Source organism: Poecilia formosa, unplaced genomic scaffold (assembly GCF_000485575.1).
Source record: "Poecilia formosa unplaced genomic scaffold, Poecilia_formosa-5.1.2 Scaffold89, whole genome shotgun sequence".
NCBI classification, from domain to species: Eukaryota; Metazoa; Chordata; class Actinopteri; order Cyprinodontiformes; family Poeciliidae; genus Poecilia; species Poecilia formosa.
The window spans coordinates 1,019,261-1,030,849 of NW_006800028.1; the positions used below are offsets into that span (position 1 = coordinate 1,019,261).

Consider the following 11,589-nt stretch of genomic DNA (forward strand, 5'->3'; position numbering starts at 1 on the left):
GATTATTCATGTACTAAAAACAACCAAGAGTATTTTATTACTTTGCATAGTCATAGGAAAACACGCAGTATTGCAAAAGGCACAATGTCCACTTTATAAAGCAATATTAGAATATTATTACAATATAATACAAACTTTTGTGACTTAAAATAAAATTCACGATTTGCTGAAACATTTAAAATCTATAAAATTATTTTTAAAAACTGCTTCGATCTTTTTTGAGGTAAAACAACAGAGACATATCTGATCAACATGTTGCCGCGAATCTATTGACGCCTTAGTTCCGGTCTGAGGACAATCAGCGAGGTGGAGGGAGGAGCACACCTGCATCAGCCGACTGCTGACGTAGCAGTAAGGCTGGCACCTGATTGGCTCCTGGCTCACCTCCCCTTTCTCTGTCTAGAGGTGCCTTCAAGCGCAGCTTGGAAATTCAAATACAAGAGGAGGAAAGGAGAAGCTCCCATGAGAGTGTTTGTAAATATCTGATTGTGTTAATATGTCACTAAATAGAGATTATTATAATATTTTTGTGAGAATAATTTGGATTTAAAATGCTCTTTTGGTTCAGATGTTGATGTATGGCATTTGAAAATTGAAAACTTGACCTAAAAATAACATTTATATGTAATATACTGAAACATCCTATTGAAATGGACAAATCTACAAAAAATTGTAATCACAAAATTAATATACTTAATTATATAGAAACATCAAACTAGAATGTTTTCTATTAATATGTATTCTAAAGAAAGTGTAATGGAAGACAATTATTTAAAGTATATTAACATAATTCAGGTGTGCTATCCATGTTGAATATAAATTATTAAAAAATTTTACATTTAATACGTTAAGTATTTTTCACAGGAGTGAAACCTACGGAAAAGTCATAAAATGTTAATTTGTGAAACACCTATATTATATTTAGCGGTAAAAGAGTTTAAAGAGACTTGGATACATTTATTTGAGTATCTTTTTTTGGGGGGAAACAAACTTTTAGAAGTTGTTTTTCACACCTCTTATTTTTACTTGAGTAATATTATGAAGTATTACTTTTGTTGTTACTTGTTATTTTCTGGAGCCACTGCCAGTAATTTCACAGACTGAAGAACAAACATAATTTAAGCAAATATGCATCAGACACAGAAACACACCTACTGTTGATGATGAAGCAAGATTTCTTGTTTCTGCTCAAGCTTCATGAGTTATTTTCTTTTTTTTTTAACCTGTAGTGGCATTTGGGGCACACTCACTCCCAGACACAGCCCCTTCAAGAATATATAGTAAACGCTGTATTGTCAATGAGAGTACTTTACTCTATTCTAACATATTACCCAGAGTAAGTGATAGTTTCATAAGCAAACATTTAAAGTTAATTTCTAAGTGAATTGTGGCACTTCTGGACCTCCATAATCACTGCTACATTGGTAAAAAAAAAAAAAAAAATTGACACAATGATCGATTTTTTTTCACGAGTAATCACTGGTGATCGAGGTTTCCGAGCTTCCCTTGAAGGCATCGCTAATCAAAGCGCTCCGGGGACAATCTGGATAAATGTGTCATCTGCTGACAAGAGGATATTTTCCGATGAGCAAAAGGAATCCCGCTGGGTTATGATGGTCGGTGAGCAACAGGAAGGGTGAGCGGCTGTCTGGTGCTGTTTGGTTTTTATTTATTTAGTTCTAGTTTTAGTTTCACCCTCTGTTCGTCTTGGAGGGTTTGGTTTTCCTTCCCCACTAAACGCTCCGTGGTAGATTTACAGCGGCTCGGACGCTTCCAGAGACAATGACAGTGCTGTGTTTTAACTGTGTGCTGGAATAGAGACACATGTGCGGCAGAAAGGCTGCGCCTCGTCTCTCCTCCTGAAAGCAGCAGGAAACTTTTCACTGAAGACACAAACCCGAAAGCAGCGAAGATGTTTGAAGCCTCGGGAATCCCTGTCATCTTCGATGTTGTCTGCTTTGTCCTCGGTAGGTAAACCTGTTTTTTTCTGCAACTTTTTTAAAAGCCTCAGAACCGAAGTCAAGAACTAGAGGAGGAATTCAGTGTAAGGTTATTTGCATAAATGCTATTTGCACACTCAGAGGAAGGCTTGAGGTTTCACCAGCCAGGCAGGAAGATGGAAAAAGTCCCACCCTGCATATTTTCTTTTCTTTTTTTCCCCCCCTCCTCCCTCATAAATCTGTATTTTTAGCTGCATGAGTGGAAAAGAATCACAGAAAAAGCATGTAGAACCAGTTATAGAGATTAAAATAACAAGCCTTTGCAGTTTCTGATTTGGTTTCATAAGATCAGGGTTTGAGAGCTGTAGAAAGCTTTCCCTGAGGATATTCCGCACTGCTTAGTCACTGTCTTGTGGTTGGCTTTGTTGCTGACTCTTTATTCCTCATTTTTTCCACAAGCAGATGCAGGCCCCTATTTACCTTGTGTTTACATAACAGGACATTTTTGTTCTGTAATTATTATGATTCTTGTAAAATGCAGTAAGAAACTAAAGCAAACATTACAGTAAAAGTGCATTTTCTCCCTGTAGTATATATTTTTTTAAAAAGCAACATTTTCTGCATTTTATGTGACTTGAATGTATTTTATTAAGATTTTAAGACTAAGAAAATTGGTGCCTTAATAGATGGTGGGAAGAAATTGATGCAATGTTTTAAGAGTTTTATACAAGTAAACATTTGAGTGGTGTTCATTTGCACCATTTTATTTTGATGAATACATTCAAGAGGAACATTTGCTTTTAGAAGTCACCCAACCAGAAAACGTGTGATTTAATCTCCGCACAATCCAGCTGGTCTGGTTTGTCATTATCACAAAGAAACACAGTTGACATGTCAGGTTTAAAGCTGAACATCCCAGATCAAGCCTAAAAATGGAAACTAAACAAAGATACGTTTGTCTTTTCATGTCTCTACCTTCATCTGCTAAATGTTTTTTGCGAATAAGTGACAAAACTAAACATTTCACCGATATTTACGTGTAGAAATCAATTTTGGCTAAATGCAAAGAAAGTCTGATCTTCATAATTTTCAGTAACTAAAGAGTCGATCTTGTAATGGTGGTGGATGCTTCTACAAAACAAAAAAACAAAATATAATCCCATAAGCTTGTGCAGATCTCCTTGCAGATGGAGTAATTTGATGTGACGATTAGCCTGAAAGAATACACACTTGGAGAAACGCCAGATCTCATGTCAGAGTTTTCAGTCTGAACTTTCTTAGATCAGATAAAACCGATTCAGATAAAACGGAAGAGTATGAAGCATGTTGGAGCATGTGTTCGAGACGGATCACACATCCTGGGTCTCATCCAGTCAGACCTGCCCTTCGCTGTGTGCGTGGTGACACAGTTGGTCTTCATGGCTGTTACACAGCTGTTACAAAATTGTTTTGCTGTAATCAACCTCACGCTGTGTGCTTCAGTTGTTGTGAAACTTCTAGTAAATCCTACCATCCTGTTGGTGTCGCAAGCAGAGATAAAGCTGAACGCTGATGAATGTGGAGCCAGTGTGTTTGAGCAACATCTTCGCAGTGTGATCACAAGCAGAAAGTGGTGCTGCGGTTTAATTGTCCTCTAATGAAGTGGATAAAGTTGGGTGAGCTGAAACATTGCAAACTTCCTGTTTGGTAGCAAAGGCTTAATGAAGAGTACAGTGTGAAATAAAGACTTCATGTACAGCTTGGATTATGGGATATCAAGCTGTCAAAGTTCGACTTTGTTAAAATGTGGCAAAATCTGAAAAGGACTATTTTGATTCAAAATGTCTGACTCCCTGTTTTGTTTAGAACATTTAAATTACGATGTTACTGTCTCTTCTAGCAGGTTTTGAAGGTGAAACTAGGTTGGGCTGCAGTTTAATTCAATTCAGTATATTTACATAACGCCAATTCACAATAAATGTCGTCTCGAAACAATTTCAGTTCAATCGCACAAATATTCAAATTTATCCTAATAATCAAAGAATAAGCTCAGATAATTATTCAAATTAGCTTAAAAAGTTTCTGAGGAAACCAAGCAGATTGCATCCAGTTTCTCCTCCTGGATGAGTATGTAGCGATCTCTCATACTGGGCATGCATGTAGCGACAGTGGAGAGGAAAATATCCCGTCTAACAGGAAGAAACATCCAGCAGAACCAGAACCGGGCTCACTATAACCGGCCATCTGCCACGACCGACTGGGGGTTTGAGAAGACGCACAAAAAAGAAAGAAACGAACCGATATAGGATTATTTTGATGATCATGAAAGAAAAAAATTAATAGCAGATGAGAAAGAACAAGTTTAGATGGCACAGCTGTTCCACTATTGAGGTACAAACACAGCTTTGGAAAAAATGAAGAGTCCACTGTAGTGAACCCCGTTGAAGACCTCCTGGTTATTCCAGCAAATATTCATTTCTGAGTTAAAACATTAATATTGTTGTTTCTAAATGAATATGAACTTATTTTCTTTTTCATCATTTGAGGTCTGAAAGCACTGCATCTTTTTTTTTATTTTGACCCTTTCTCATTTTCTGCAAATACTAAATTTTTGCTTGGAATTTCAGAGACATGTTGTCAGCAGTTCATAGAATAAAAGAACAATGTTCATTTTACTCAAACATAAACCTATAAAGAGTAAACTCTGAGAACTGATCATTTTGCATGTTCTCTTAATTTTTTCCAGAGCTGTATTTTACTTTTCCTGAATTTCCAGCAGCTTCTTGTTAGTTAAACCAAAAGTCTCAATTATTTATCAGAAGAGTGTTGCCTTAAATGCTCAGGACCAATCAGGAAAGTTGATCATCAGTTGGGGGCATTTACAACTGACTAATATCTAATGTCCTGTTCTTTGTCTCTCTTTTGGTTTTCACAGTTGGACTTCCATTTTTCATCCTAACTCCCAGACACAGCCCCTTCAAGCGGGGTTTCTTCTGCAACGATGAGTCCATCAGATTCCCCTACAAAGAGGACACCATATCCTACCAGCTGCTCCTCGGAGTCATGATTCCCTTCACACTCATAGTTGTAAGAATGATTTAGATTAAAATCTGACTCCTTTTCACGATGAGATGTCTTTCCATCATGGCTTGTTTTCCTTTTTCTCCATCTCAGCTCGTCTGCGGTGAGTTTATATCAGTGTACATGTGTCGCGTCAAGAACCGGTCGTTGAGGAGGAAATGGATGATGTGTGTCTACAAAGCCGTGGGGAGCGCCGTGTTTGGAGCCGCTGCCAGCCAGTCTCTGACTGACATTGCTAAATACTCCATCGGCCGACTGCGGCCGTACTTCCTGGCTGTATGCAATCCGGTGTGGGATCAGATCGATTGTAAAACCGGAGGATACATAGAGAACTTCACCTGCACTGGAAATGATTTTGAGGTGACCGAAGCCAGGTGAGGTTTCATCTTTGAAATTAATCTCCTGTGATTAAAAGAAATTGATTAAAATTTGATTTTAAAGTGGGAAATTCTTCAAATATGAAACAAAATTAGTTTTGGGGGTGGGGGTGGGGGGGGGACTGGCATGGAGAAAACTTTTAAAACTGTAGAGGCTTTATTTTAAATGCTCATTGGTCTTTAGCCTCATCGAATCCAGCTGAGTTCAGATCTCTAACCTCACATTTTAGGAACCAAAAACAATAATTTATGTTTTTTTTCTGAAGTTAGCCGTACCAATCCATTCTTAAATATTTGGATCACTGTAATTTGGTAACTGTGCTGGGAATAAATGTTACAAAATCATATTGTAGGAAATGTGGTCATCATTTGATGAAACTGGTCCACAAATTGAGCCTTGAGGAACCTGGTGTGTGATTTTCCCTCTACGAACTACATTCAAAATCATCATGTTAATTAAACAAATCCTGTCGGTATGAGATAAAATAGACTTTGAAGTCCTTGGAGAAATTGTAATTTGGAAACTAGCGGATAATGAAAGACATTTTCTGATTTAATCTTTGAACACTGTTTGCCTAACAGTCTAATTTTCACAAGACAGAAATCAGAGAAAAAGAATCAGTTTCTTCAGCGTTTTCCTGCTAATCACTGATCAGAGGCGATCAATGTTGAAAATCTGAAGATTTTGTTCACTGGCTGGCTGATTGGTGATAAAATATTCAAAATAGAAATAGTTGTCAATGGCACCACTAAAATAATACTAGTTTCATTCAGATCTGAGATGGTAGATATCAGTTTTATTATCCATGGTTGTTGGTTATTGTATTCATATGAGAAGGTGGAATGTGCTATCATGTAAATATCAGTTATTCACATTTCTGTCAAAAATGTGTGAAATCCTTAAAATAAATGAACAAGTTCAGTCTTTTTCTCTCCCTCTAACCGTTTTGACTGTGTGGTGACGAGATGAACCTGGATAAACCTGGATTGTTTATTCTAGTTGTTTTGAGCTTTAAAATCCTTCTTCCACCTGCAGATATTAGCAGTTTAGATGAGTAATTGTTTTATCTCTGACATAAAACAACAATACACTCCTGCCTCTTTCAAATTTAATTTTTTCTTTCTTATTGTGAAGAATAGCTAATACAAATCAACTTTTGCGCGATACTCCAAGCAACTCAACATGAGTTCAATTGCAAAAAATACTTCAGCAATGAATCATTTTATGGGAATTTTCAAGGCGTGGTAATGATGATTTATCTTTTAAAAATTACCATTTAATGTGTGATTCCCTCCCTTTACCAAATGATGAAGATGAGTAAACAGCTGACTGTGAACCATTACATTTTTACACACGTAATGGGGGGGAAAAAGCATCTTCTGAGTCAGTAAAAGCTCAAATCACCTTTTTATTCTGTCCTATTTAGTTATACAGTTGGTTATTTACAATTATTTTTTTAGCAGCTTTAGAGACAAATGTGTGAAAGTCATAAGAGTTAAAAAAAAGTTTTGTATTTCATGAGAGATTAGACTGTAAACTGTGTGGTTAGAAGGTAAATTTCCCCCCATGAAACAAACCGTCTCATATTCTGTCTTTAAACTTTTATTAATGGATTGTTTTTCAGTGGTGCCTCAAAACAGATTTTGTTTTGCTCTTTGCACTTTATTTAGTAAAAAATTTACACAAATTTGTCTTATTTTTTTGTTGACCTTGTTTTTAAAGTATTTTGTTTACACCTATAAACCTTATTCAAATTCTGTGCTTGGTTTTAACAAAATGTTTCAAACTAAAAGCCTTAAAAACAACCGAAGAAGTCAGAAGTTTGACATATTATAACTAACTAATAAAAAGTATTGGTATTGGTATTAATCAGTGATTCTGGACGTGTATTTACTTGCCATCGGATTGATACCAAAATATGCAGTTTCCTCTAGTTGACAGTTTAATTCCACATCGCTTTAGTGTTCTGTTTCCAAAATGCTTGGGTTTCTTCTGCCTAGTAATAAAGTCAAAACAAACAAAAAATTTCAAATACCAGGGGAGACGCTGTGTTCTGAAGAGCTAATTTGAGAAACAAATTAAATTTGCTTACACCCAAATGTGGAACTGAAGCCAAAGGACTCTGAACCAGATTGCAAAGGTTGAGGAGACAATCGGCAGCAGAGGGTGCAGCAGCAATAAAACCAGCCAGGAAGACGAGTGGGACACATCAGCAAAGATGTTTGGTTCAGAAAAGACATTTTTCAAATGGAAAGTCTGAGCACTTGGAAATGGTTACAGAGGCATAATGGCATCTCTGCAAGAGGAAGTGGTTCTGATTGGCTGCTGGCCAGTTCTCTCCCACACGCCTTATCTGTTATCACATCAGGGTACAAATATTCAGGTGATCAAGAGTCAGAATCTGAGGACAGACTATGTGCCATATGTGCTATGTGCTATAGTTTCATTTTCACTGCATATTTAAAGAAAAGTGACTAAACTTCAATCTTTTTCTCCTTTATAGATTGTCCTTTTATTCTGGTCACTCGTCCTTCTCCATGTACTGCATGCTGTTCCTTTCCGTAAGTACATATAATAAACGTTTTTGCATCCCCATCATAGTCATTATGCAGTTTTGCAGCATCCTTAACCTCAGCTTGGGCGCAGAATGCATTTAATAACCCTTGAAAATAATCATTATCATGCAAAGGCAAGCATTGCCTGACCTGAAAGCATTCCACTGCTTCTAAAAACAGCCAAAGCGCTTAAGAAAAAAAAAAACAAACAACATTTTAGAGCTCACCCCAGCTGAGCTCCAGAACGTATGATCAGCTGGTTTTACCGCTGTATGCGCTGTACAATGGCTGCTGGAAAAGACAAGTGTTTTGTTGTCGACTTTTCATCCAGAAACCACTTGCTGCATTCTTGCTAACGGTGCAGGAGGCTCCACTTCTGCTTTTTAAAAATGTACATTTGTGTAAAATTGCATGTATGTTTGCAGCCATTTTCACATGCTAGTTTAAACGCTGAGTTGAAGGACGTGGCCAGCCGCAGCTTATTTGGATTTAACGTGACAAGAAACTCTAGAACTGCTCATTCTGAAAGGAGCTCACAACAGTCTGAATTGACAAGACTAAAATCTCATTATCTAAGGAAGATGTAATGAGACCCTGACTGCATAAATTACTCATGATGTTGGCTTATGTCATGTGCTTAACTGGTTCTGCTTGGAAAACAATGCAGCACAGATGTCAAGACAATACACAAAGAAGCACTCTTTGAATTTGAACATAATCACTAAATGAGATATTTACATGCCATGTTTATCTCATTTGTGAGGTATTCAAACAACCAGTGAAACTCTCTGAAGCATAAATGTTTACTTTTTTATTGTGCTTTAAAAAAAGACTAGTAAAATGGCTCTTGTGAACACCTGTATCACAAATATTGATACAGACTGTGGAATCTGTAGAGAAAGGTGTGACTGTGCATTTTTCTTTCCTCTGTATCTTGCAGCTGTACCTTCAAGCCAGGATGAGGTCAAAGTGGTCACGGCTTCTGCGTCCCACCCTCCAGTTCTTCCTGATTGCCACTGCGGTGTATGTGGGTTTGACCCGAGTGTCTGACTACAAACACCACTGGAGTGACGTGTGTGTTGGCCTCTTGCAGGGCGGTTTGGTGGCGGTTTTCACAGTAAGTGTCCCATAAAGTGGCTGAAAGATAATTAGCAGTTGCTCTTTTTTTTGTTGTTGTTGTTGTTGTTGCAAATACAGAGAAGTCATTTTTTTCTCTGTCATACCATGAGTTATACCAGCTCATGCCCATGTGATATTTCACACACTCACTCAGTAAAATTATTATTTTTGACACAGTGTGAAATTGCTGACACTGAAGAAAGTGAATGCCCTGAGTAATGTTTTCCTTTTTTTTCTTTTTTTTTTTTTACGGTAGCTAATCTACGTCAGCGATGATTCATTAGTCGGAAACTAAACATCAAGCTTAAAACCATAATGCTGTAACCGACTGAATGTTGTGGTGTTTGTGTGGGAAATGTTTGGGTGTTTTTTTTTGTGTGTGTTTGGTTTTTTTTTTGGTGTTGAATCCTGAAACATAAAGTGGCATTGTTGTCAGTTGCTATAGTAACGAGACCATGCCTAGCATAGCACGACACAGAGAGTGGGGGTTAGGGGGTAGCAGTGGGTTTGAGTTGTACTTTAACGGTTTTTCAGCGTTATTTTTCCTTTTCTGTGACACTCTGCACTAAATTAATAATACCTATATCTCCAGGTTTCATTTAGTTAACGGAATTGTTCTACCGCAGCAGCGCGGCTATGGCTAGCATGTAAAAAAAAAAAGCCCTCCAGCGTTGTGCGCATGCGCGAAATTCTCGGACATAAACAATAACATTCAAGGGGTCCATATGTTTTTAAAGATCCATTCAAACAGTTATGGTCAACTTGGATTATTCTAATGTCTTCACATTTCAGTGATGGCTACATGGTTAATGTATTGTCATTTTGTCTGTCTTCTGCAGGTCTTCTGTGTCTCCAACTTCTTTTCACTGCCAGTGGAACCAGTGGTATCGCAGGCGGAAGAGGACCCTCACTCCAATTTACAGGAAAATTCCAACAATAGCAACCACTACTGCAACACTGAATGACTCCGGTGCCTCAGAGACGCTCCTCTGCTCAGCCTCAGTTCCAAAAGGACCTCAGAGTCGACCTAAAACCCATAAACAAACAGCAAGCCTTATACATTACCTGCTGCCTGTTGGGGCGCACAAGCTTTACCTACATGGTGCCATTTGCTGCAGCCTGCATGCAGGCTTTAGCTGCTACCTGGTGTAGCTTCAGGTACAGACTCAGGCGCACTGCACAGGACATTGGTAGCACATGCTTGTTTGATTTGCCATCTTGGATGAAAATTCCTTTTTAAAAAAAAAAAAAAAAAAAGAATATAATGAGCCTCTGTATTCACGCTGCAAGCAGGCTTGTAGAGATCTGGTGATTATGTGCTTAAGGAAACCAGGGCTGTTATAAACAGAAACTGAACTCAAAAATAAAATATTTTATATTGATTATTGCCTTAGTTTAAAGCTGCTGCCTGCTGTCAGCTTCCAGGTGTAATTTTATATATATATATTTAAATGCAATCTTTTTCTGGATAATTGTGTAAAATTTATATTTTTGTTCAGAAGTTTTGAAATAAAGGAGGGGGGAAAAGCCTTTTTGCTACCATTGTGTATTTTTTTGTCTTTGGAAAATGTAAAGCAGATGGGGCAAGAATTACTGCAGAAATTTTTATTATTCTTACGCAAGTAGACTGTAATACAAATGATGGAAAAACCAGTCTTTTGTTATAATAATAATGTACTCAAATAAATACTTTTTCAGGCATTTAGGTTTTTAAGAAACCTAATGTATGAGAACGAAGACTCCATGTTTGTGTAGTGTCAATGTGATAACCCAAACACTGAAAGTAGCATTAAAACTAACATTATAGCTCATTTTCATATAACCCCATGTTAGTGTTAATACCGTCAGATTGTTACTGACAGTATTAAGTAACGATCACAATCTGTTCAATTCTTGAACAGATTCTGTTCACGAATTTAAAACAAATTGTCAAACAAAACACCTCAAAATTCCATAGAAATTTAATTCTTTGCTTTTTTCATGTACAAGACTTGATTATAATGAACTAATGAGATTCATATTTGAAATTACTCAACTTTACCCTTGAGAACCTGCCCATGTCTTCTGACCTGTTATTGTCTGTATGTCGGCAGCACAGAGCTCGCTCTTATTGTCACACTGACACCAACAATAGTCCTCAGTGAAAGCAGCTCCACTTACTGTCTGTCACATGTCTGACTTTATCCCACCACCAGTCAACCATGCAGCTAGAGAAACGCACGACTCAAACCTCTCTGAGTTCTTAACGTTACATTTCACGTGACTGAGCAGAAAGAAGAACAGAGCGTTCTTCTTGAAAAGGCGGTTTTGGAGGACACAGGCAGACCACAGGGAGGAAGTGAGAACATGTCAGCAGAATGACTGAGAACGGGGAAATATTTAGATCAATAGTGTCCAACGTGTGACTCGGGGTCCATTTGAGGCTTCCAGAAAATTCAGGAAAGGATCAAATCTGAGCTGCAAGCGCATTTTGTTGATACAAATAGACTTTTTTTTAATCTTATGAGGCAGGAATGTCAAAATCATTTTCATTCTGG

General features: G+C 37.5%; 1 protein-coding gene and 1 long non-coding RNA gene across 2 annotated transcripts; one reads left to right on the forward strand and one right to left on the reverse strand.

The window, feature by feature from the left end:
* Nucleotides 1–1,507: 1,507 nt before the first annotated feature.
* On the forward strand, nucleotides 1,508–10,578 carry LOC103141771 (phospholipid phosphatase 1-like). The gene is made up of 7 exons (XM_007557533.2): nucleotides 1,508–1,636; nucleotides 1,819–1,967; nucleotides 4,855–5,006; nucleotides 5,094–5,374; nucleotides 7,882–7,939; nucleotides 8,874–9,050; nucleotides 9,892–10,578. The coding sequence occupies exons 1-7, from the start codon at nucleotides 1,611–1,613 to the stop codon at nucleotides 10,015–10,017; spliced, it is 969 nt and encodes a 322-aa protein (XP_007557595.1). The 5' UTR covers nucleotides 1,508–1,610; the 3' UTR covers nucleotides 10,018–10,578.
* On the reverse strand, nucleotides 10,308–11,589 carry LOC107836824 (uncharacterized). Its single transcript, XR_001662789.1, has 2 exons — nucleotides 10,965–11,589; nucleotides 10,308–10,934 (listed from the first exon to the last, which is right to left on the reverse strand). It is a non-coding gene; the product is annotated as an uncharacterized LOC107836824 (long non-coding RNA).

Bases quoted from the DNA above. Each gene is read 5' to 3' on its own strand.
- LOC103141771 (XM_007557533.2), top strand. From the start codon at position 1,611: ATGATGGTCGGTGAGCAACAGGAAGG. The intron at 1,637-1,818 runs GTGAGCGGCTGT...GTGCTGGAATAG, and splicing joins GTCGGTGAGCAACAGGAAGG to AGACACATGTGCGGCAGAAA. The intron at 5,375-7,881 runs GTGAGGTTTCAT...TCTCCTTTATAG, and splicing joins TTTGAGGTGACCGAAGCCAG to ATTGTCCTTTTATTCTGGTC.